The sequence below is a fragment of the Oncorhynchus clarkii genome, chromosome 16 (assembly GCF_045791955.1).
Source record: "Oncorhynchus clarkii lewisi isolate Uvic-CL-2024 chromosome 16, UVic_Ocla_1.0, whole genome shotgun sequence".
NCBI lineage: Eukaryota > Metazoa > Chordata > Actinopteri > Salmoniformes > Salmonidae > Oncorhynchus > Oncorhynchus clarkii.
This window is the reverse complement of record NC_092162.1, coordinates 22,592,048-22,616,995: the sequence shown is the minus strand read 5'-3', so window position 1 is coordinate 22,616,995 and position 24,948 is coordinate 22,592,048. Positions and strand designations below refer to the sequence as shown.

Genomic DNA, 24,948 nt, shown 5'->3' with positions numbered 1-24,948 from the left:
TCTTCACAAAAAAATACAGTTTTATATCTTTATGTTTGAAGCCTGAAATGTGGCAAAAGGTCGCAAAGTTCAAGGTGGCCGAATACTTTCGCAAGGCACTGTATGTGTTTAGCAGATGTTACTGGGGGTGTAGCAAAATGCTTGTAAGCTTGAAGCATGGCAGCCCTATCTGTCGGCACCATTTTCCTACATATTCATTCCTTTTGATGTTTTGAGAGAGTTTTTTTAACTCTATATATTTCCCAATAACATAATCAATTGCCCCCCCCCCCCTTTTGAAAGGGCTCAAATTAAGGGGGAGTTTCTATTTTTGATGACCAAAGTTGAAGGCATGCCTGGCTGATACATCACTGTTACGTTTTATACACGTCTAACTGTCACGTGAATGAAATAAGTATTTTTCACTAGGATCATCACTTTTGACTGATTTGATCAGATATAAATATTTTCTTGGATATTGGACTGGGAGTTTACTTTGTTATTTGGATGGTTGTCCATATGTTTTCATGAGGCTTTCCCCCAAAATGGAGAGGGAGAGCAACTTAATAGAAATGCATATAAACCATTTAACCGACTTTTGTTATGACTATGTGGTTTGTTAGCAAGGAGTTATGTCAAAGATAATTCTCATTCATTGCAAATTGTGCAGTAGAACAATCTAAATTCCAACATGACTTACACAATAGCAAAGTTATTTTAGTATATTGTGAAACATGATTACACGCTTGAGAATAGATGCGTTGTTTACCAGAGAAAAGCAGAATAGCCTAACTGGTAATACTCAAATATACACAGCCATAGAGCTAGCTACGTGCTACATACAAGGCTAGCAACCCAATGACTGCCTGAAGAGCTCATCTCATAAAGTGCCTTGAGAGTGTATTCACTGGCCTACACACAATTCCCCATAATGTGAAAGTGGAATTATGGTTCTAGAGATTTTTTACAAATTAATGAATTAAAAGTATTCAATCCCTTTGTTATGGCAAGCATGAAGTTCAGGAGTAAAAATGTGCTAAACAAGTCACAAATTGCATGGACTCATCTGTGTTTAACAGGATTTTTGAATTACTACCTCATCTCTGTATGCATGGTATGCATGTATGCATGGAGCATGGTGAAGTTGATAATTACACTTTGGATGTGTATCAAAATACCCAGTCAGTACCAAGATATAGGCGTCCTTCCTAACTCAGTTGCCGGAGAGGAAGGAAACCGCTCAGGGATTTCACTGAGGCCAATGGTGACTTTAAAACAGTTTAACGGCTGTGAGAGAAAACGGAGGATGGATCAACTACATTGTAGTTATTCCACAATACTAACCTAAATAACAGTGAAAAGGAAGTTAGTACAGAATAAAAATATACCAAAACATGCATCCTGTTTGTAATCAGGAGCAAGTAATACTTAAAAAAATGTGGCAATGAAATACATTTTATGTTCTGAATACAAAGTGTTTGGAGCAAATCCAACAACAAATAACTGAGTACCACTCTTCAAAATTTCAAGCATGGGGGTGGCTGCATGCCTGTCATCGGCAAGGATGTTTATGACGAAAATAAACAGCATAGCGCTAAGCACAGGCAAATTCCTAGAGGAAAACCTGGTTCAGTCTGCTTTACAGACACTGGGAGATATTCAACTTTTAGCAGGACAATAACCTAAAACACAAGGCCAAATATACACCGGAGTTGCTTACCAAGACGACATTGAATGTTCCAGAGCGCCCTAGTTAGTTTTGACTTAAAATTATATGGTAAGACTTAAATGTCTTTGTAGCAATGATCAACAACCAACTTGACAGAGCTTGAAGACTCACATGCAATCCTGGTGTGCAAAGCATTTAGAGACTTAGCCAGAAAGACTCTCAGCTGTAATCTCTGCCAAAGGTGATTTTAACATGTATTGACTCGAGGTTGAATACTTACGTAAATGAATAAATCAAGCAATCTGTCTAAGATTTTGATTACCTTTTTTTATACAAATGTTAGAATTGGAAATATCCTTTTACATAAGGCGTTCTGTGTGAGTCCATTATTGGCATTTTCATATGTGTAATGAACCTGAAAAACCAAATCATATAGTGATATGGGTATTAAATACTGCCACAAGCCTCCTTGTCTACATTTAAATCTACACCAAGAAGTCACTTGTAGTAAAAGGATTGCCTTGATGAATTTGCCAATCAACAAAAGCACAGCATAATCCCGACGCCAAAGCTTTCGGTAGACACTTGGTGCGCACTGCAAGTGGGGTGACAAGAGAACAGACAAGGCAAATGTTCCAATGCTGTTCCAACGCGTGGTGAAATTAAACCATCTTTACCGTGTCAGCACAGTAAAAGAAAAACTATTAAAACATAATAAATGTACATTTTTCTGGGGCTAGTGGAGTTGAATGAGAAAGACACAAACCAATTGACGAAAAATAGGCAGTAAACCAGATTTGTGACTCTCCAGTTTTGCTTCTGGAGCACAGTAAGAAGCACGTGATACATAAGAACCCATTCCAGTGCTGCATCTCAATAGTTCAATGTGTCCTTCTCTCCTTCCCTTCATGTGTACTGATCTATAAGAATTGGACAGGCCAATTGGAAACAACAGCTTTCACCTATCCAGTGTCATAAGATATATGCATATGAAGGAAAAGACACAACCAGAAGCCACTTAGCTACTATTAGGACTCAATCCTGGAATGTGTTCCAAAAGTCTCAGATAGCTCCCTTCATAACACCTATGAGTCTAGGCGGACTTGAATGTGAACAATTTAACAGTTTTTATTTTGTCCTTTCATATGGTCAATGTGGAAATCAAACAAGGAAACAAGACGTATTGGATTGGAACTCACACCAGTGGTGAATCTCAAAAGTCCTTCCTCCAGTCTTCTCCCCACCCTCTCAAAACATCACAGGGAAGCAAGGAGAGCATTGTAGAAGAAGAACTTTAGAGAGTCACACATTGTGACGAAATGGTGGTTTTAGAAGGGTCAAAGGGCACACCCAGGGTGATTCCTCATCTTCCTCCTCTATCGGTTGTAAAACTGAGACGACACCCACGCCAGACCCCACTTGAGGTTGGTCAACATGAACTTGAGTGCCTTGGTCCACTGCTCCTCCGAGTTGAACTGGGTCTTGATGGAGTAGGAGCCGCCGCTGCCTCCCGTGTCCTCAATCTTGCCCTTCTCGACATCCATCCTGACCCATAACAGAAAAAGGTGCGTTAAAACTCAAACCCCCAAGTGTTTATTTCTTGAGGGCTATGAAAGAAACTGGTGCAACATCTATAGCTGCTAACACCCACATTTTTATTTATTTATCTAAAGCCAGTATGCTACGACAAAATAATCTGCAGATTTCTCATGCTAGTGACTAGTTGGAGGCAAATGATCATGCAGAGACAAAGGATTAAGCTGTCAAAAGCTGAGTACAATAGAGTACCACAGTATGAGTCATAATACCCATAAAACATAGCGGTCAAACAAGGAAATGGTTCCAACCGTATTTCCGCCATTAATTTTTCCCCATAGGGAATTTCAGAAACACTTAAAATAAGGGATGTGTTTCATGTAGGTTTACCCTTGTGTGACTTTTCAATAACCGTGTAAATATCTGTAGGACAAGGTGACTTAAATATATTTGCCTGTATTTAGCTCCCCAAAATGAACTGTGGCTATCATAAAGAACTACAAACGTCATGATGATCTGGACGAGACTGCCGAGGCAAAGGTAAGAATCTCTGAATCAACTATGTTAGCTAAATTTAGTCATGAATAAATTGCCAAAATGTCTTTAAATTGACAATTCAGAGATTTCAGTAATATGTTTCACCTCAAAGAAAAGTGGCATGGTTAAATATGAGATGAGGGCAAGCAGTTCAACACAGGTATGTCACATTCACCATTTTGGGCAGTATATTATGGTCTATTATGACATCACATCCACATAAGTGGATCCACATCCACAATTTTTCATCGCTGCGACATGCTTGAACCCGCATGCACTCAACAGATTGCAGTAAAACTGTGCCTGTGTCATTTCCGGTCACAACTTGCAGACGTGCTCCTGTGCATTTTGTTGCTAACCTTACTTTGCTACCTGACAACTTTACATTTTTTACTTTAATTACCGTTTCTATGTTTTAGTTTTTCCATCACTCAACTTTCTTTCAACTTTTTCACTCCGGGCGCTTTATCTGGACGTGGTTCGTCAGGACCTCCACCAGCCGAAGCTAAGTAGTAACATGAAAATGATGCCTTTCAATTGCAGTCGCTGTACTCATAATATACAGGAGAACGATCGCCTTACGGCGAGGATAGCTGCGCTGCAAGCCCTGCTTCAGACGCAATCGTTAGGCAAGGGTAATTTCAGTGTAGGAAAGGATGAAACAGCATCTGTGCCACCAGTAAGTACAGATAGTAGTATAAATCCCCTCGCACGGTCCCCGCAGCCGGACAACTTTCTCATGGCTTCTGGAGGGAAATGCTGTTGGAATGCTCAACCGGTGTCGCTCATTCAGCCGACAAACTTTCAACCGGTTCTCCCCATTAAGCAGCGAGTCGGAGTCAGAGGCCGAGCCTTCTCTGGTCTCTACTCCTCCCGTTACGGGGTCTGAGACGCCGAAGGCTCCCACCATTAGCTCTGACAAATTGAAAACCCTAGTCATTGGCGACTCCATTACATGCAGTATTAGACTTAAAACGAATCATCCAGCGATCATACACTGTTCACCAGGGGGCAGGGCTACCGACTTTAAGGCTAATCTGAAGATGGTGCTGGCTAAAGCTAAAACTGGCGAGTGTAAAGAGTATAGGGATATTGTTATCCACGTCGGCACCAACGATGTTAGGATGAAACAGTCAGAGGTCACCAAGCGCAACATAGCTTCAGCATGTAAATCAGCTAGAAAGATGTGTCGGCATCGAGTAATAGTCTCTGGCCCCCGCCCAGTTAGGGGAGTGATGAACTCTACAGCAGAGTCTCACAACTCAATCACTGGTTGAAAACTGTTTTCTGCCCCTCCCGAAATCCTGGCCTGTTGAGGAGTGACGGACTCCATCCTAGCTGGAGGGGTGCTCTCATCTTATCTACGAACATAGACAGGGCTCTACCTTTCCTAGCTCCACAATGAAATAGGGTGCAGGCCATGCTGCAGGCTGTTAGCCAGCCTGCCAGCTTAGTGGAGTCTGCCATGAGCACAGTCAGTGTAGTCAGCTCAGCTATCCCCATTGAGGCCGTGTCTGTGCCTCGACCTAGGTTGGGCAAAACTAAACATGGCGGTGTTCGCCTTAGCAATCTCACTAGAATAAAGACCTCTTCCATTCCTGCCATTATTTAAAGAGATTTTGATACCTCACATCTCAAAATAGGACTACTTAATGTTAGAGCCCTCACTTCAAAGGCAATTCTAGTCAATGAACTAATCACTGATCATAATCTTGATGTGATTGGCCTGACTGAAACATGGCTTAAGCCTGATGAATTTACTGTGTTAAATGAGGCCTCACCTCCTGGTTACACAAGTGACCATATCCCCCGTGCATCCCGCAAAGGCAGAGGTGTTGCTAACATTTACAATGGCAAATTTCAATTGACAAAAAAACAACGGTGTTTTCGTCTTTTGAGCTTCTAGTCATGAAATCTATGCAGCCTACCCAATAACTTTTTATAGCTACTGTTTACAGGCCTCCTGGGCCATATACAGCATTCCTCACTGAGTTCCCTGAATTCCTATCGGACCGTGTAGTCATAGCAGATAATATTCTAATCTTTGGTGACTTTAATATTCACATGGAAAAGTCCACAGACCCACTCCAGAAGGCTTTCAGAGCCATCATCGACTAAGTGGGTTTTGTCCAACATGTCTCTGGACCTACTCACTGCCACAGTCATACTCTGGACCTAGTTTTGTCCCATGGAATAAATGTTGTAGATCTTAATGTTTTTCCTCATGACCCTGGACTATCGGAACACCATTTTATTACGTTTGCAATCGCAACAAATAATCTGCTCAGACCCCAAACAAGGAGCATCAAAAGTTGTGCTATAAATTCTCAGACAACCCAAAGATTCCTCGATGCCCTTCCAGACTTCCTCTGCCTACCCAAAGACGTCAGAGGACAAAAAAAAAAACAGCTAACCACCTAACTGGGGAACTCAATTTAACCTTGCGCAATACCCTAGATGCAGTTGCACCCCTAAAAACATTTGTCATAAGAAACTAGCTCCCTGGTATACAGAAAATACCCGAGCTCTGAAGCAGCTTCCAGAAAATTGGAACGGAAATGGCGCCACACCAAACTGGAAGTCTTCCGACTAGCTTGGAAAGACAGTACAGTGAAGTATCGAAGAGCCCTCACTGCTGCTCGATCATCGTATTTTTCCAACCTAATTGAGGAAATTAAGAAGAATCCAAAATGTATTTTTGATACTGTTGCAAAGATAACTAAAAAGCAGCATTCCCTAAGAGAGGATGGCTTTCACTTCAGCAGTAATACATTCATGAACTTCTTTGAGGAAAAGATCATGATCATTAGAAAGCAAATTACAGACTCCTCTTTAAATCTGCGTATTCCTCCAAAGCTCAGTTGTCCTGAGTCTGCACAACACTGCCAGGACCTAGGATCAAGAGAGACGCTCAAGTGTTTTAGTACTATATCTCTTGACACAATGATGAAAATAATCATGGCTTCTAAACCTTCAAGCTGCATACTGGACCCTATTCCAACTAAACTACTGAAAGAGCTGCTTCCTGTGCTTGGCCCGCCTATGTTGAACATAATAAACAGCTATCTATCCACTGGATGTGTACCAAACTCACTAAGTGGCAGTAATAAAGCCAAACCTTGACCCAGAAATTATAAAAAACTATCGGCCTATATCGAATCTCCCATCTCTCAAAAGTTTTATAAAAAGCTGTTACGCAGCAACTCACTGCCTCCCTGAAGGCAAACAATGTATACGAAATGCTTCAGTCTGGTTTTAGACCCCAACATAGCACTGAGACTGCACTTGTGAAGGTGGTAAATTACCTTTAAATGGTGTCAGACCGAGGCTCTGCATCTGCTCCTAGACCTTAGTGCTGCTTTTGATACCATCGATCAAAACATTATTTTGGAGAGATTGGAAACCCAAAATTGGTCTACACGGACAAGTTCTGGCCTGGTTTAGATCTTATCTGTCGGAAAGATATCAGTTTGTCCCTGTGGATGGTTTGTCCTCTGACAAATCAACTGTAAATGTTCGTGTTCCTCAAGGTTCCGTATTGGGACCACTATTGTTTTCACTATATATTTTACCTCTTGGGGAGGATATTCGAAAACATAATGTTAACTTTCACCGCTATGCGGATGACACACAGCTGTACATTTCGATGAAAATTGCCCTCGCTGTAAGCCTGTGTTTCAGACATAAGGAAGTGAATGGCTGCAAACGTTCTACTTTAAACTCGGACAAAACAGAGATGCTTGTTCTAGGTCCCAAGAAACAATATTGCAAAAATCTGAAATTTTCTGTCCAAAAATGAAGCAGAGAAATTCATCCATAATTTTGTCACTTCTAGGTTAGACTACTGCAATGCTCTACTTTCCAGCTACCCGGATAAAGCACGAAATAAACTTCAGTTAGTGCTAAATACGGCTGCTAGAATTCTGACTAGAACCCCCAAAATTTGATCATATTACTCCAGTGCTAGCCTCTCTACACTGGCTTCCTGTTAAGGCAAGGGCTGATTTCAAGGTTTTACTGCTAACCTACAAAGCATCACACGGGCTAGCTCCTACTTATCTTCCCGATTTGGTCGTGCTGTACATACCTACACGTACGCTACGGTCACAAGACGCAGGCCTCCTAATTGTCCCTAGAATTTCTAAGCAAACAGCTGGAGGCAGGGCTTTCTCCTACAGAGCTCAATTTTTATGGAATGGTCTGCCTACCCATGTGAGAGACGCAAACTCGGTCTCAACCTTTAAGTCTTTACTGAAGACTCATCTCTTCAGTAGGTCCTATGATTGAGTGCAGTCTGGCCCAGGAGTGTGAAGGTGAACGAAAAGGCACTGGAGCAACGAACTGCCTTTGCCGTCTCTGCCTGGCCAGTTCCCCTCTCTCCACTGGGATTCTCTTTCTCTAACCCTATTACAGGGGCTGAGTCACTGGCTTACTGGTGCTCTTCCATGCCGTCCCTAGGAGGGGTGCGTCACTTAAGTGGGTTGAGTCACTGACGTGGTCTTCCTGTCTGGGTTGGCGCTCCCCCTTGGGTTGTGCAGATCTTTGTGGGCTATACTCGGCCTTGTCTTAGGATGGAAAGTTGGTGGTTGAAGATATCCCTCTAGAGGTGTGGGGGTTGTGCTTTGGCAAAGTGGGTGGGGTTATATCCTGCCTGTTTGGCCCTGTCTGGGGGTATCATCGGATGGGGCCACAGTGTCTCCTGACCCCTCCGGTCTCAGCCTCCAGTATTTAATGTATCGGGGGGCTAGGGTCTGTCTGTTATATTGAGTATTTCTACCGTCTTAACCGGTGTCCTATGTGAATTTAAGTATGCTCTCTCTAATTATCTCTCTCTCTCTCTCGCTCAGAGGACCTGAGCCCTAGGACCATGCCTCAGGACTACCTGGCATGACAACTCCTTGCTGTCCCCAGTCCACCTGGCCGAGCTGCTGCTCCAGTTTCAACTGTTCTGCCTGCGGCTATGGAACACTGACCTGTTCACCAGCCCTGCTATTTTCAACTCGAGACACTCTCAATGATCAGCTATGAAAAGCCAACTGACATTTACTCCTGAGGTGCTGACCTGTTGCACCCTCGACAACTACTGTGATTATTATTATTTGACCATGCTGGTCATTTATGAACATCTCCACCCGGCACAGCCAGAAGAGGACTGGCCACCCCTCATAGCCTGGTTCCTCTCTAGGTTTCTTCCTAGGTTTTGGCCTTTCTAGGGAGTTTTTCCGAGCCACCGTGCTTCTACACCTGCATTGCTTGCTGTTTGGGGTTTTAGGCTGGGTGATCTGTACAGCACTTTGAGATAACAGCTGATGTAAGAAGGGCTTTATAAATACATTTTATTTGATTTTGATTTGATAAGTGTGTGAGATACTAGAAGTCTCATTATTTGTGAAACAATTATGTCACAACTAATCCATAAATTCCAAATGTTCTGTTTAAACATTCTGGTGTCTGGTTGCTGAAAATAGAACACAAGTATCCAAGACAATCTAGCAGATTCCTCCTGAGACATAGTTACCACAGTAGATCACCAAAAAATACAGAAAGTGCTACTAGACAAACATTTGGTTGCAGAATCAGGTTAGAAGAAGGCCACTGTTAATCTCCTTGATGAGGAGATTATTGCAGCCACCACAGGAAGATAATGCTTTAACAGGGAACCTTGGAGCTGCCAGTAGCAACTCCATTCAGCCTGCCCTGCCATCTCAACCCAAGGCCACTGAGAAGCTTCCAGTGCTCAAACAAAAATGTTTAAACACCTGCAGAATCCGAGTACTGGAGTTAACAGAAGAAAGAAAGGGTGCTCTGCAGCGACTTGCCAGTTTGAAGGCTGTGGAAAAGAAACCACATCCTCCCTCCAGAATCCCAGTACTGCAGAACAAGAGGTCCACCTGCAATGGGAAGAGTCAAGGACTGCATGTAGCTCCAACATCTCAGCAGTCAGGGAAGGCTACTGTTCCTCCCATCCGGAAGCCACTGGAACCCATCCGGACCAAGAGGGATCAAACCTGCGTGGTGAAAGACATCTACCTCCATAGCGCCAAGCCATTGAAGGCAGTCCATGGAGCCAATATGGTCGCCAAGATGCCACTGCCTCCCATTAGAGCCAGAGTCACTGTGTCAAACAATGATGCCAAGAAGAAGCCATTCCAGCCAGTCAGACCATAGGGCAGCCCTCGTCCTGCTGCTTCAAAGTACAGAAGGCAGGTTGTGAAGAAACAAGGTCAGTTCAAGACTCAGACCCTAACTGTACAGGATCTACCACCATGCCCCGATGAGATGATATGGGACGTCTTTAACTCAGAGGCTGAGCAGGTGATGGCATACATGAAGGCCAAGCTGATCAGTGTCACCCAAGAATTGAAACTGATTAAGAGTGGGGCCAAGATGGATGCTCAGGCTTTGGAGGAGAAAAACACAAAAGAACAGTTGAGAAAAAAGGTGGAGAAGTTCATCCAGGAGATCTGCCTGATGAAGGTGGATTCTGACCTATGGGAGATGATAAGAGATAATGAAGAAGAGGAAGAAAGGAGTAAAGATGTGAGGAGAAATGGAGAAGAAAGCAGTGTGGCTAGTAAGCCAAAGCAGACAGCCAAGAGATACACTGTGAGCAAGCCAAAGGAAGTCAAGAAGGGTTTGAACATGGAAAAGAAAAAGAAGGACAGACAGGTAAAGTAGCCTGACATTCCAAAGCCATGCTAACTGTTGATCTAGTGTAGTGTTGGGGATCAAGTGTGTTTGTATCAGAGGAGGCTGATGGGAGGAGTTCTAGGAGGATAGGATCGTTGTAATGGCTGGAATGGAATTAATGGATCGGAATCAAACGTGGTTTCCATGTGATTGACATGTGCGATACTGTTCCTTATATTCTATTCCAGCCATTACAATGAGCCCATTACAATGAGATTCTCCCACCAGCCTCATCTGGTTTGTACATATTGTATATATTGTCTTTGTTGCCCAGCTGCCCCTTATTTGGCCCATCTGATAACATCCATTCTTTCAGGTGGAGTTGAAACGTCGATTTGGGAAGAGTGCAGCCAACTCCAAGCTGAAGCAGTGTGAGCTTTGATCCTAGTCGCCTGGAGAAACACAGCGAGATCTGTGCCAAGCTCTCCTCCAAGAGCTCGAGACGGGTGGTCTATGACTACACCAAGGGACCTGAGTATGTCGCTCTTTTGTATTGAACAGACAGACATACAGTGACTGCTAAACCCCCTGCTGCCCAAATTAGGACTTCTACCTTGGAATCTGTGAGGGTTCCAATAAGAGGCAGTACTACTAGGAGGCAGTATTTTATCCAGAAAGGTCTAAACCAACAGTGTTCAGCAGTTCCTCTAATCTACAGAAACACTTGTATAAAACACCTCAATAAAATAAAATCCAAATACTCAACTAAATCATTGTCAGATGTGTTACAAGTGCAGGAAAGTAGAATAAATGACATTAAGAAACAAGGGAAAGTATTTGTCAAATCTGAATATGAAAAGGAGTGATTTTTTTTATGAATTGAAAAAATGAAGAAAAAAACTAATTCATTTAGTTGTATAACTTACCAAATTTACACAAATAACTGAAGTATGTCAGCTTAATCCTTGGTCTCTCGGCATAATCCATAGATTACTACAATTATAATTTGATGATGTCTGCTAGACTAGTTGACTGACCTGTAAGGCAGGCAGAATCCCGTGTCTCCCTTCTCCACCTCCTCCTTGAACTGCTGCACACAGTCCAGGAAGGCCACCATGGCATGGTCAAACTTGTTGTCCCAGAAGAAGCGCAGGCCCCCTGAACAGTACAGTGGTAGCTCCTACACACACAAGAAGACCGAGAGAGTGGAATGTACCATATAGATGGCCTATTCACTGGGGTTGGCTTGGGCCAGTCTAATGAGTATTGCAAAATAATATTAAAAAGGATAGTTCACTATTTATTTTTTTCACAGTTCATAAAAAAAATAATATATATATATATACACACATATATATTTGTCTCCATATAGTAGCCAGCAGAAAGTGTGTTCATGTGCCTTTTAGTGTGACCTTACTTTCTGGTAACAAGCATTACCTTGGACTTGTCTGTAAGTGACTCCAGGTAAGAGTGGTTTCCATATGGGACCAGGCGGTATCTATAGAGAGAGGTTCAAGAAATCCAGCAAGATGTTTTACATTGTACAATGTCATTTAAAATAATGTATCATGTTTATTTGGATATGATAAAATAACTGATTATTTTGGCAATTGAACACATTACATGGCGCAGAAGGGTGTGCGCGTGTGTATGTCCATATGTGCGGGTCATGTCTGACCTCTGGAAGCGTAGCCCCATCTTGTTGGCGAGGGCGTGGAGCAGTAGCACGGTCTGACCCCAGGCGGCGTTGATCTCGTTCCACTCGACGGGGACACTGGGTAGTCGGCCCAGACGGAAGTTATTGATGGTGCCAAACTGGCCACTGTGCCTGAGGACCAGAGACAAGGTTATTTATTATAAGCACTAAAAACTATCAATGTAAAAGATGCCGTTCAAAATTCTATGTGAAGACAAGATGAGGGCTGGGAGACAGAGGCAGCTGTTCATTCTAAACGCAAGCATGCACTCGCCACCACTTCAAACAGAGATTAAGTTGCTTAACTGACATACATTGGGTCAATAATTCATGCGTGCGTTTGTTTGTGCACGTCTGTATTTTAGTGCATGTATAAGGGTCTGTAATGCGTCGGAGTATGTGTCCTTACCAGATGTGGAAGGTGGCGTTGAAGACGTTGGTCTTCTTCAGGCGGTCCAGTTGAATCTGGCAGTATCGCATCTGGTTGTCCACACTCTTCAGCTCGTCATCCAGCTCCAGCTGCTGCCGCTTGAACTCACTGTACTCCTTCTGGTACCTGGAGCACATAGACACACATCACACACACACAGGCCAGGGGAGGATAAGGGATTCATTTGTGAAATTGAATTATATAGTGCATAGAGTAGGGGTTGATTTGGTGTCTCCCTCTTTTTCCTCGTCCCATTCTACCATCTTGCAATATACCAGCGTTTCCCAAACTCGGTCCTCAGGTTCCCAAGAGGTGCACGTTTTGGAGTTTGCCATAACACTACACGGTTGATTCAAATGATTAAAGCTTGATGATTAGTTGATTAGGCTGTGTAGCGCTAGGTCAAAAACCAAAACGAGCAACCCTTTGGAGTCCCGAGGAACGAGTTCTGGAAACCCTGCGTTATACAGTCTCAAAATGTCAGTTCCCAGTAGGGTGATTGTTGTCCCATTCATTTCTTTACTAAGTGCATAAGGTTGAGACAGCGGACTTCCAAAGCTCATTTTACGCTCTAACCCGTGTGAGACAGAATGAGAGCCACCACAACCAAAGTGCGTTGAACTTAGAAATACAACAGCCAAAATTACACAGAGGTGGAGGACAGACAGCCATTACTCACTGCAGTTCCTCAGTATCTAGTTGCTGGGAGTGGCTGCGTCCCTGGACCAGGTCCTCGGCCACGGCAGCCCTCTGCTCTTCCACCGCCTCCAGCTCCCCCACCAGTGACGACTCCTCCTCGCCCAGTTTCTGGAGCTCCAGCAACAGGCTGTCCTCCTCCTCCTCCTTCAGCTGGGACAGCAGCTCCAGGCAGTTCCTAGTAGAGGACACACACCGTAGTCAGACAAGGAAAACACACAAACAAACACACGGAAAATGACACATGAAAAACACACAACACACATAGACACCTTTCCCGGCCGCGTCATGAAAAGTTGCGTGCACAGTTCGTCATCAGAAACCTCTGTTTACCTTGCAGTGGATACAAGCACATGCAACTTCAAATGCAGCTCGTGTAAGTTAACGAACTCGAATTCAGATGTTATCGTCCACAACATCAGAGGATCGATCACCTAGCAAGCCAGCGAGGCAAGATACAATATCACAAATAAAGCTGGATAAAGCCAGAAGAATAAGATAACTTGTTTTACATATCTGTAGCCCTCGGTCTTCTGTGTTTTCACTCACTCACTGTTAAGTTTGTCAAGGTTCCTACTTCAACGTTAGCTATCTGATGGTTTCTCTGGACTGATGGCTTCTACGGTTGTGGCTAGATAGGCTACAATGCTGTACTCTAACCCTTTTATTAACATAATTATCCTAACCTGCAACGTAAATTATAATAACCTGCTAAGTAAATTCTCAATCTAGCTAGCCACAACCGTAGAAGTTGTACAACTGAATGCGTTCAACTGAAATGTGAATCAGAGAGGTGTGGTGGGGGCTGCCATAATCGACATCCACGTCTTCGGCACCATTGGGTTAACTGCCTTGCTCAGGGGCAGAACTACAGCTCGAGGATTCGATCCAGCAACCTTTCTGGCCCAACGCTCTAACCACGAGGCTACCTGCCGCCCATCAAGCCACCAGTTCTGAGAAACCATCAGTGTCACCACACTGGGATGCGCGCATGTCAATAGAACGTGAACAACAAAATTGCCCTACACATACACAGGCATCAAAAACACACTCATATCCACACACATGATTCAGGCATGCAAATAAGTGATCCTCTTTTGACACACAATATTGCTCCAGGCAACAAAATATTGGTGTAAACTAAGCCCTAGTGGGTCTCCCTGCCTAAGAAAATGTTTCTAGGGCAAATCCTGCTGTGTGTTACATAGTGTAGTACACTTCGACTACCCACTAGTTATGTAATGTTAGTGTAGTTGCAGTGTATGACTACTCACTTGTAGTTCTGGCACTCGTTCTCTGTGATGTTGAGCTGCGTGTCCAGGTGGTCTAGCAGGGTGTCAGTACACTCCTCGCACAGCGGGTGGTCTACGTCGGTCTGGCCCGACATGATGTCAAACAGATCGCTGGTCACCTTCAGCCTCCGACTGAGGTTCTCCATGGTGCCTCCGTCCGACGCTTCTCCAATCAGAGTGAAGCTGTTGGCGCTCTCTGTGGACATCATCCTGCGCACACACACACACACACACACACACACAAAAACTATGTAGGCATCATCCTAGGCCTAGAGGGTATGGTAGTTCAAGTTCAGAGCAGGGCATTACACTGTGTATGCCAAGCAGACTGGAAGGTAGTAAGTTAGACATGATGCTACCTTGCAGGAGGGATGTATTTTCTTGCGACTCCATCTTGCTTTGTTTCCACAAAGGTTTCCTGGAGGAAGAGAGGAAAATCAGAACCCCTGTCGGTGTTTAAAACTCAATTTCTATGAAGGATATTGCTGTGAAACCTGGTTTCAAAACCATCTTTCCATTGGATTGAATAAACCCAGTGTCTCACCTCTGGAGCACTTTCTGCCTCATTGCTTTCTGTCTGCTTGCTTGGTGTCACTGTGACCAGAGGAGCTGATGGGACAGAAGACACACAGACTCACAACGCTGATCTCTGTCTCTTACTCTGTAGCGCTCTCCAAAGCATGCGCACACACAACCACACACACACACGCTCTCTCAAACATACACTCAGGTAAACATACCAATAAGTTCCTGGATGGTGACACGGTCGAGCACATTGAAGGATGTATCCAGCTTTAGAGGCTGACTGCAGCGCTGACACACAAAGCTGACCTGCATGGTGGTACTAGAGGACTTGGAGCCCTCCATAACAACACTGGAAACAGAATTAGCAGGGTTAGCCGGCGGGAAAACTACTCGTGACTGGTGGTTTTGCTGGCAGTTTAGCTTACCCCATTTATGGACGCCAACTACTTTTGCGACTACTGACTGGGTGAATTTAGTTAAGAACCCCGATGCTTGCCCTAAACATTAACAGGAATCGCTTGCGGTACTGTTTTGGAAACTTAAGCTACATAACGTTACCTTTTATATCAGCGATAAATAATTGTCAAAAAACAAAAGATGAAAGACTACACCTGTATAGCGTTAGGGTTATTACCACACTGCCATGTTACCGTGTTTGTTGACGGAAAACAGACAGTGGACTGACTATCTGTGTTAATAAACTATCTGCGAACACTTGTGTGTAAAGGGAAGAGGATGCCACAAACGTGGGGTGTAATCATTAGTCCAAATAGATGCAAAACTTCAAAAACTACAAATTCAGGTAGGTCCCATCCCAGTTTCGTTCCGTTTAAGAAACTTTTTTTGCAAAAGAATCCGCGAAATGAATACATCCATGTAATGTTGTCATTGAAAAGGATTGTCGGCGGCAACTGCGTTAAAAACCGGTTAAAACAATGTACAACTGTGATATTATTTTTGATGTGATATGAAAGTAGAGGTATTTATCTTTATAGAACCGTACCGCAATTGAGAATCGATTCATGTTTACATTCTGGCTTCCAGAGCCAATTCGCCGTTAAACAGAACATATACGGTCCGACCTTGGACTATAAGAAATAATGTTAGGCTCATTTAGAACATGATTGGGCTAATGTTAGCTAACAGTAGACAGATGGCTAAAATACGGTACTAACTCGGCGGTTGAAAACAACACAGTGTCAGTACCAAAGTCTCATATTTATTTATATTTCAACCACAGAAAGACTTAAGTATATCAAAATATATCTTTATTTGACATGACTTTAAGAGTTTTCTTACCATAGGACTTTATTGTTGTTTTTAACGGATATGACGCCTTTAAGATTGCTCGCGCAAGGAAGTTGTCATTCTTCAACGGGAAGGGTTGTGGTCACGCGCCAAAATAGTTGCGGGAAAACCAAACTGAATCCAGGAGAGAAGCAAGATACAGAAGTACTGTGAAGTTTTACTATTTTCTTCATTCACTCACTATTTGTGTCAGGTGTAGTGTTATAATATGTATTTGCTCTATTGGTGATCTTATTGAAATCAAGCAGTCTCGTCATTCATTACATGATTATGCCTGTCTCCACTCAAAACTCAAGTTGTGTAATTGGCGTTAGCTAGCCACAGCAACAACATTGTGTAACGTTAGTGACCAGCCTGCAGTTGTTGTTAGCAAGCAAGGACACTGACACACTAGTCTTAATATTTTTATATATTTGGCACATTTGATTAACTCTTTACGAATAACAATAGATTGCTATTAGTTAACGTTACAACACTAACTAGTAGGAATGTAAGGGCTCGATTAAATCAGATCCGCTACTTTAGCCAACATGACCATAGCGGTTGTTTTGAGGTGTTGGAGGTGGAACCGTTCAAAACAACTGGGAACTTGGAAGAAAACGACCTCCGACTGGGAATAATCGTTTTTGAATGGTCATCCAACTCGGGAACTCGGGCCTATTTTTAGTGCTCCGACCTGAAGATCAATAGTGTCATAATTTGACCTCGTATTTTTCCGAGTTCCCAGTTGTTTTGAACGCTGCATTAGACCTGTCAAATCCACAAGTGGCTCCCGGAATTACAGCTAGAGCGGACATAGCCATTGACTGCAGAGAGTTGCAAAAACAGAAATCCCATGCAGTCTTGTTTACACAAATTCGAACACTGGAATGTGAGATGTAATCTTCACCTGGATTATGATGATAAAAACGTCATTATTTAGTTGAATGATTTTTCAATTTTAGCATTATTATTTATATATAGCTAACACGTTCTGGTTCTGAACTTCTAATGCCTAGTTCATTCATTATAGGCACTGCATTACGTTGCGCCAGATGCCATTCATATCTCTTTTGTGTCCTCTGAGATTCCCAAAGATTGGAAAGCAGCTGCGGTCATCCCCCTCTTCAAAGGGGGGGACACTCTTGACCCAAACTGCTACAGACCTATATCTATCCTACTCTGCTTCTAAGGTCTTCGAAAGCCAAGTCAACAAACAGGTTACCAACCATTTCGAATCCCACCATACCTTCTCCGCTATGCAATCTGGTTTCAGAGCTGGTCTTGGGTGCACCTCAGCCACGCTCAAGGTCCTAAACGATATCTTAACCGCCATCGATAAGAAACAATACTGTGCAGCCGTATTCATTGACCTGGCCAAGGCTTTCGACTCTGTCAATCACCACTCCCTCATCGGCAGACTCGATAGCCTTGGTTTCTTAAATGATTGCCTCGCCTGGTTCACCAACTATTTCTCTGATAGAGTTCAGTGTGTCAAATCGGAGGGCCTGTTATCCGGGCCTCTGGCAGTCTCTGTGGAGGTGCCACAGGGTTCAATTCTTGGACTGACTCTCTTCTCTCTGTACATCAATGATGTCGCTCTCGTCGTAAAACCCACTGGCTCCAGGTCATCTACAAGACCCTGCTAGGTAAAGTCCCCCCTTATCTCACCTCGCTGGTCACCCCCAAAACCAATTCTTACTCTGGACTCCTCGCCTTCCAGTTCTCTGCTGCCAATGACTGGAACGAACTGCAAAAATCTCTGAAACTGGAAACACTTATCCCCCTCACTAGCTTTAAGCACCAGCTGTCAGAGCAGCTCACAGATTACTGCACCTGTACATAGCCCATCTATAATTTAGCCCAAACAACTACCTTTATTTATTTATTTTGCTCCTTTGCACCACCATTATTTATATCTCTATTTTGCACATTCTTCCACTGCAAATCTACCATTCCAGTGTTTATAAAAAAAGAAAACTCGCTATATTGTATTTACTTCGCCACCATGGCCTTTTTTGCCTTAACCTCCCTTATCTCACCTCATTTGCTCACATTGTATATAGACTCATTTTTCTACTGTATTATTGACTGTATGTTTGTTTTACTCCATGTGTTGTTGTTGTTCGTGTCGAACTGCTTTGCTTTATCTTGGCCAGGTCGCAATTGTAAATGAGAACTTGTTCTCAACTTGCCTACCTGGTTAAATAAAGGTGAAATAAATAGATACAAATTTAAATTTGGACGTCCACAACTGAGAGGAATCACAATTCCCCCCTTGCGGTTGAATGGTCCGTTGCGAGACGGACGCAGCATTCTTTGAATTTGCGTTTTCTTCAGTCCAGCCAGAGTGACTAAACCACAGACAAATAGGAAAGATGTGGTTTTCAGTGACTTTATGGAATAGCTAGCAACGTGTAAACAATTACTCATTCCTGTAAGTGAGTACTATTTTAGTAATAATGTTAAATAATGCACATGGGTTTTTAAGACAAGTCAATTATGACGGTTGCCTCCCGTTTTAAGTTTGATGGCAATGGTGTTTTTTGTTGATAATAATTAAGTGGAGGACGCTAGCTACAGTGGTAGCTTTAGCCTATATTTTAGCTAGTTAGCTACTCTGCAAGCTAGCTTGATCTCAGACAAGATACAGGCTCTCCTATTGAGTTACAAATATTACATGCACAGATGAGACAGATATTTCACCGGATGTATAAATGTGAAGCATCCGCTTTGCGTTTCCACTCACTACCAATATGATAGTGAGAGGAAGTCCAGTGGCCGGTAGTGGGAGGAGATGCATTTTGGCCAACATTCTGCTAATTTTCTATTTAATGAAACGTTTGGTCTCAATTCAGTTTTCTGTTCCCAAAACTAGAATCAGTTCTGAACAGAGTGGACAACGTTTTTTAGACTTTACCAAAGTATATAAAGTATTTGTTTAGGAGTGCAAAGTTGAATGGAGTTATTGCGCACGCGCACATCAGACTACACATTGCCAAACAGAAAAATGCACATTTTTCTAGAACGCGCCAATAGGATCTCGGTAGCTCGTGCTTGGCTCTGCCGAATTCCTTGCTTTTTCTGCCCACTATGACTCATTTGTTGTAATTTGCAACGACAGGCTGTGGTCTATCTTGGTTTAGTTATAAAGAATCTTTGCTATTTGTGTCAGTTCAGTAGTAGGGCAAGATTTTATATTTTCTTCATTTATTATTCAAAATACAAATCAACAATTTACATTGTTACATCATACAAAAGAGAACACAGGTATTATTAACAAGAAAATGCTAAAACATACAAAAAATATAAAGTTAAAAAAACAAACCACAATTCTAGTGCAATTGTAGTGATTACTACAGTAGTGGGGCAAGATTCCGATGAAGATGGCATAATGAAATTCGTCAGGCCGTAGCTGCTTTTAGCAACGTGAGTGTATTTACATACGTTAGCGTTGCTCCCAATTGGGTTGCACAAAAACAGTCAGCGGGAATCCAGAAGTAAAAAAATAAATACATTTCAACTTAGTGCCGATATGATGGGGGAATTTGAGACAAAATATCTAAGGAACGTATTATTCAACAGACTCTCTAAATGTGGGTCTGTTGTAGATCCACTTCCTCTCTGCTTACCTCATGTCAAAAAGTCCCCCTCCAAATTATTCCTTTTTGGTCCACAGGACTTTTATTTTGCCCACCGGCACACTAACTTGAAATTTAATTTAACATCTGACTTCCTGCGGACTGCTTTTGTGCAACCCTATACAATAACGGAGCAAGGCTAGTGTACTAAATACACCAGTGATGCTAATAGCAGCTAGTGGGAACATAGATGGCTAGGAAATCAACTTGCTAGGAAAATATCCAATTATTTCCATTGTCAGAAACTAATGAAATCACCCATTACTTGGCTACAGTTGTGCTGCACATGAGAAAATGAACACCGTGATGTCCCCGAAGGCTGAAGATGTCAGACAGGGGATCTCTGTCATCTGTGAGATCTTGCAGTGTCCAATATGGTGAGTGTGACAGCAGAATAACGTTGGCCATCTGTAGAAGATTACTGTATTGTGTAAGGTGTGTTGATGTTACATATACTTTTGGTGGTAGTTTATTGTTGTTTAGTATGCAGGCTGTTTCTACTTTATGTTGAAATCAATTGTTGTCTGATAAGCAGCAGGAAGTAGGCAATTATGATCCTGTTTATAGTTTGTTCTTCTGCTCTATGCTCTCTGTTCCATGTAGTTTGGAATTGATGAGCACACCTGTGTCTACTAAGTGTGACCACCAGTTTTGCAAGTAAGTAAGCTTTCACTTTCTTTGCTGTGGTCCAAATGAACTTTACTGCTGGTTCATTATGTAGTGTAGGTGACTGTAAGTGATTTTAACGCTTATTCTCAATGACAGTGTTACACATTGACATCTCCCACTAACCTGGCATTGTATTTACGTTTAACAATCACTCACAGTTGTTGCTCTCTCCATGAATTAGGTTTTGTATAATGAAGCTTTTGGACAGCAGTAGGAGAAAGGAGGCCAACTGTCCAGTTTGTAAGACAAAGATCACAAAAAGGTATACCATATTGACTGTAGAGGAATACCCCCCCCCCCCCCCCCCCCCCCCCCCCCCCCCCCCCAGAATTGTGTTCATTATGAGAGTAAATGTGTCAGAGATATGCTTTCAAATGAAAATTGTACTGTGCTGTACTTCTCAAAAGATCACAATGTTTTGAATTATTCTGCCTTAATGAATCAGACTCTGGGTGTAAGTCTGTTTACTTTGTTTTCTGGTAACTAGTGACTACGTGTGATTTACAGTTGGGTCAATTGTGTTATTTGACCCTGTTGTCTGTGTGCAGGAGTTTGCAGGAGAGCCCTGGGTTCCAGAAATTGGCCGAGGGATTGCAGAATATGGTCCAGGCCTATGAACATGACACCTGCACAAACTGTGAGCCATATCGTTTAGCTTCTATCACCAAAACATGTTACTATACTATAAGTCATGTTTGAGATGTGCTAGAATTTTGATAATGATGACTTAGTTTGACTGTAACATTTTTTTTTCAGACTTCACTGGAATGTCCCAGGTGAGGAGACATATGAGGTAAGAACAGTACCACCAAAAACAATTATAGAGCTAGTTTCAATAAAGATGTGGTACATTTACTTACAATAAGTATTTTTCTATCTGTTGTCACTAATGCATATTTTTGAAATTAATTGGTATTTAAACATTTCCTTCCATCTTCCTTTTCCTTTCTCTTCTAAACAGTGTCACAGAGACTGTGCAGAAGAAAAACGGCCATGATGTCTCATCTGATGTCGTATGGGCTAGTGACCGTGCTGATGACGAGGATCATGAGTTTTCAATGTCCTGCTCGTCAACTATAGCAGGTGAGAGATTTCATTTGGGTATGTTGTGTTGTCAATTTTCCTGTAACTATTTCTTAATAGCATTATTGATGGACAGCTGTATTAGTAGATTAATAAGAATAAGTCATTCAAAATAATAGGGTATATTTCATTCATTGAAATTACTGAAAGTCTTAGAATGTCTTTTTTTTTTTAAAGCATGCTTTTCACATGATTATTTGAGCATATGATTATTATGAGTCTTGTGTTAGTCACCGCCATGCCTCTCTCCTCAGCCAAGGATGGCTTTGCAACGCTCATGGGTCTTGAAGATTCTTGCCCTGTCATTTCGGACGAGGGGTTTGACAGCAGCCTAGATGACATACCTCCAGCCACTGAAAAGCATACCGATGACTCTAACGCTACCTCCACCACAGAAAAACAGAAGCCAGCATTAGAGGCAGAAATACCTGAGGTTGTTGAAAGAGCTCCTTCACGACCTCAAAAGCTTGGAAAAAAGATAACCACTCATCCTCAAGATCCACCATGCTGTCCTGAAAAGGTCAGAAACCAACCTGTCAGACGATCCACGAGGAATAACAAAAGAGAGTCATTGCCCGAAATGATTGACCAGAATCAGAAGAAAAGTCTAGAGAAAGTCTCTGAGTGGCTCATGAATAATTCCTCAACAGAAGTAAACTCTGAGAAGGAGAAAAACACAGAGGGCTCTTATGACTCAGTTTCTTTGGCAGGAAGTTGTTCCCCCTCCTCACCCTTAGAGGATAACCTCAGAAATAAGGACCAGAGTCCAAAGAGAGAAGAGCGTGGCAAATGTCTTGAGGAGCTGGTATTTGGGGCTGTTTACAAACGGGATCGAAGAGGGAACCGCAGTTTTTCACCACAGAATATAGCGATCACAGACCCTCCACCACCCTGTCCAGCTGAGGAACTCCAGATCCTGAAGAAGATTGCCAAAAGGAGGATGAGAAATAAACTGACACCTGCTGACTTTGTCAAGAGACCAAGATCTGAGGAGAATGAAGACAGTGTTATGGATGACCAACCAGAGATGACAGAACCACAAGAGGATTCTCCCAATGAACACCCAAAAGATACTGAAGAAGATAAGTTGATTGACCTGACTGGGGAGCTGAATTCTAATAGCTCTGACAAGCAAGGAGAAGAGCTTGATGAGTTGCCGGAAGGTGACAACAAAGAGAATGAAGATGTAGAGGACAGTCCTGTGTTTGATGTGCCACTACGGGAACCTGGGAGGAAGTCAAATAAAAAGATGCACGGTAGGTGGCAGGACGTTGACGGGGATTTACAAGGGAAAGTAAAGTCGGAGAATAACGAGCAAAAAAAGCCTGCCAAGAAAAAAGGGGAAAACATCAAGGTGGAGAAGAGCAAGGCAACCAAATCCTTAGTCCTTGTGGGTGTCAGAGAGGGTGGAAGTGACTCTAAGATGCCTAAGAGCAGACCGTCAGGCCAGACCGAGGTTCAGATTGAGAGTTACCCTAGCAGTGAGGATCCAGGAAGCCCAATCATGAGGAGAACCAGGAGGAGTCGGAGGCTTCAACTCTTCACAGAGGAAGTACAAGGGAGTAACAAGATCGGCACTGCAACATCCACAAAGGTTGTCGTTCTTGATTCAGACTGCAACGAGATGCAGCAATCAAAGGAGGCGAAAGCTGACACCGACAGGGATAATGTGGCGTGTTTGCAGAACCAAAATACAGAAAAGGCTGTCAGGAAAAACGGATGTGTTTTAGATGAAGAAATGGGAGGTATTGAGAGCTTGGACTCTAGCGAGAAAAGATTGTGTGAAATGATTGAGTCACAGAAAGTGAACCAAGTTGAGGAGTCTATTGTCGAAGTCCCAAGTACAGGAAGTCCTTGTCACGCTGATGTTGCTTGTTCAGTGACTATGGTACCAAGTTCAATTAGTACCCCTGAGGCAAGTGTCTCATGTGCCGTGCCTGAGAGTGTAAACCAAAGTAATCCGGTTATCAAACCATTAGATGACTTGAGATCAAATGTACCACAAGAGACGTCAGCCAGCCAGGCCAAATGCATTGATCTGGATGAGGATGTCCGGAATGACAGTGAGCTGGACACTGAGCAACTGCTGAAGAGCTTCAAAGCCACCAAAAGGAAGTCCTTCCACCTTGGTAGTCCAAATATCAAGAGGAGTTCCTTCTGGTCCAACAAGGAGATTACAACTCTTACAAAGACTCAAGAGAACAAACATGTTGGCACAGATATGGAAGCAGGAAATGGGCAGGGATTTTCAAGGACAACGGAGTGTCCCACAGTCCAACAGGAATCTGAGAAAGGGACAATATTCGAAAATTCTTGCTGTAGTGATTTGAGCCCACCTTCAAGTTCCCTCAACAATATTTCACAAGAAAAGGCGCAGAGGAATCGTAAAAGGCTCAGAAAATCCATTCTTACCAGACCACCTCAGGATTTAGTGGATTCTTCGAACCCTGATACCAGTGGGAAGACCCAGAAACAGATTCTGGCCAGGCTTTCTGGCAACAGCTCAAAAAGTGCCCTCAGTCCCAACAAAGTCACAAAAAGCCAAATGGAATCTCCCCACCAAGCTGTGGGTTCTGGTCTGCTCTTTCCAGCTTTTGGCGCCTCTAAGGAAGATCTACCAGATCCGACACCTGTAGCTTCAAAGCAACTTAGAGTCCCTAAAAGTCAGCAGCTATACAACGTGGAGGGCAGCATGAGGAAAAGTCCAACAGAACTGGAGAGTAGCCACAGTGTTGGATCAGAGACGGCAGTGGAGTTAAACAAAACATGTCCAGAGAACATGACTGGAAACATGGCCAATACAGAGTCCTCCTTGACTCCAGATGGCCTCCTTCCAATTATCCAATCAGTAGTTATCCAAGAGGCGCAGAGGACGAAAAGATGTGGTGTGGTCAGCTTGCACTCTCCCATCAAGAGCACCCTAAAGCGGAGGAAGGCTCAGAGACTGGAGTCTTCCTCGGAGTCCAACTGCAGTGGGGAGGAAGAGGAACTGCCTTCCCTTGCGCAAATTTTCAGACCTTCGACTTGTCCACCAACCGCTGAGGAGGAGGAGGAGGAATCAGTCACATTGCTCAAAGACCATGCCAGGGAACAAGGAAGCTACAGGGAGGCTGGTGATGCAGCTGAAGATGGGCAGCGAGCGAGCAGTCCTCCCATGTGCCCCAGTCCCGAATGGGTCACCACCAGCCAGGCATCTGTGGATCTGTTTGGAACACCAGAAGAAGGTGAGAGAATTTTAGGCCTTATTATATTAGTGCTATTACCTGTGATTGAACTGA

At 43.1% G+C, this 24,948-nt stretch overlaps 2 protein-coding genes across 2 annotated transcripts in view; one reads left to right on the top strand and one right to left on the bottom strand.

The window, feature by feature from the left end:
- Positions 1–1,960: 1,960 nt before the first annotated feature.
- On the bottom strand, positions 1,961–16,347 carry LOC139368207 (beclin 1, autophagy related). The gene is made up of 11 exons (XM_071106854.1): positions 16,290–16,347; positions 15,206–15,339; positions 15,010–15,074; positions 14,825–14,883; positions 14,448–14,675; positions 13,157–13,351; positions 12,457–12,603; positions 12,030–12,179; positions 11,789–11,849; positions 11,389–11,531; positions 1,961–3,193 (listed from the first exon to the last, which is right to left on the bottom strand). Exons 2-11 carry the CDS (start codon positions 15,330–15,332, stop codon positions 3,025–3,027), a joined length of 1,344 nt encoding a protein of 447 aa, XP_070962955.1. The 5' UTR covers positions 15,333–15,339; positions 16,290–16,347; the 3' UTR covers positions 1,961–3,024.
- A 3,660-nt stretch (positions 16,348–20,007) lies between these two features.
- Positions 20,008–24,948, top strand: part of LOC139368206 (breast cancer type 1 susceptibility protein homolog) — a 43,399-nt gene continuing 38,458 nt past the window's right edge. The window contains exons 1-7 of the mRNA XM_071106853.1: positions 20,008–20,295; positions 20,522–20,575; positions 20,769–20,849; positions 21,136–21,224; positions 21,344–21,380; positions 21,549–21,670; positions 21,925–24,894. Of these exons, the coding sequence (XP_070962954.1) occupies positions 20,213–20,295; positions 20,522–20,575; positions 20,769–20,849; positions 21,136–21,224; positions 21,344–21,380; positions 21,549–21,670; positions 21,925–24,894 (3,436 nt within the window). The 5' untranslated portion in view covers positions 20,008–20,212. The remainder of the gene's footprint in view (positions 20,296–20,521; positions 20,576–20,768; positions 20,850–21,135; positions 21,225–21,343; positions 21,381–21,548; positions 21,671–21,924; positions 24,895–24,948) is intronic.

Coding starts and splice junctions, on each gene's coding strand:
- LOC139368207 (XM_071106854.1), bottom strand. CDS start 15,332: ATGGAGGGCTCCAAGTCCTCTAGTACCACCATGCAGGTCAGCTTTGTG. Junction 14,884..15,009: donor AGGCAGAAAGTGCTCCAGAG/GTGAGACACTGG, acceptor CTCTTCCTCCAG/GAAACCTTTGTGGAAACAAA. Junction 11,532..11,788: donor CACTTACAGACAAGTCCAAG/GTAATGCTTGTT, acceptor TTGTGTGTGTAG/GAGCTACCACTGTACTGTTC.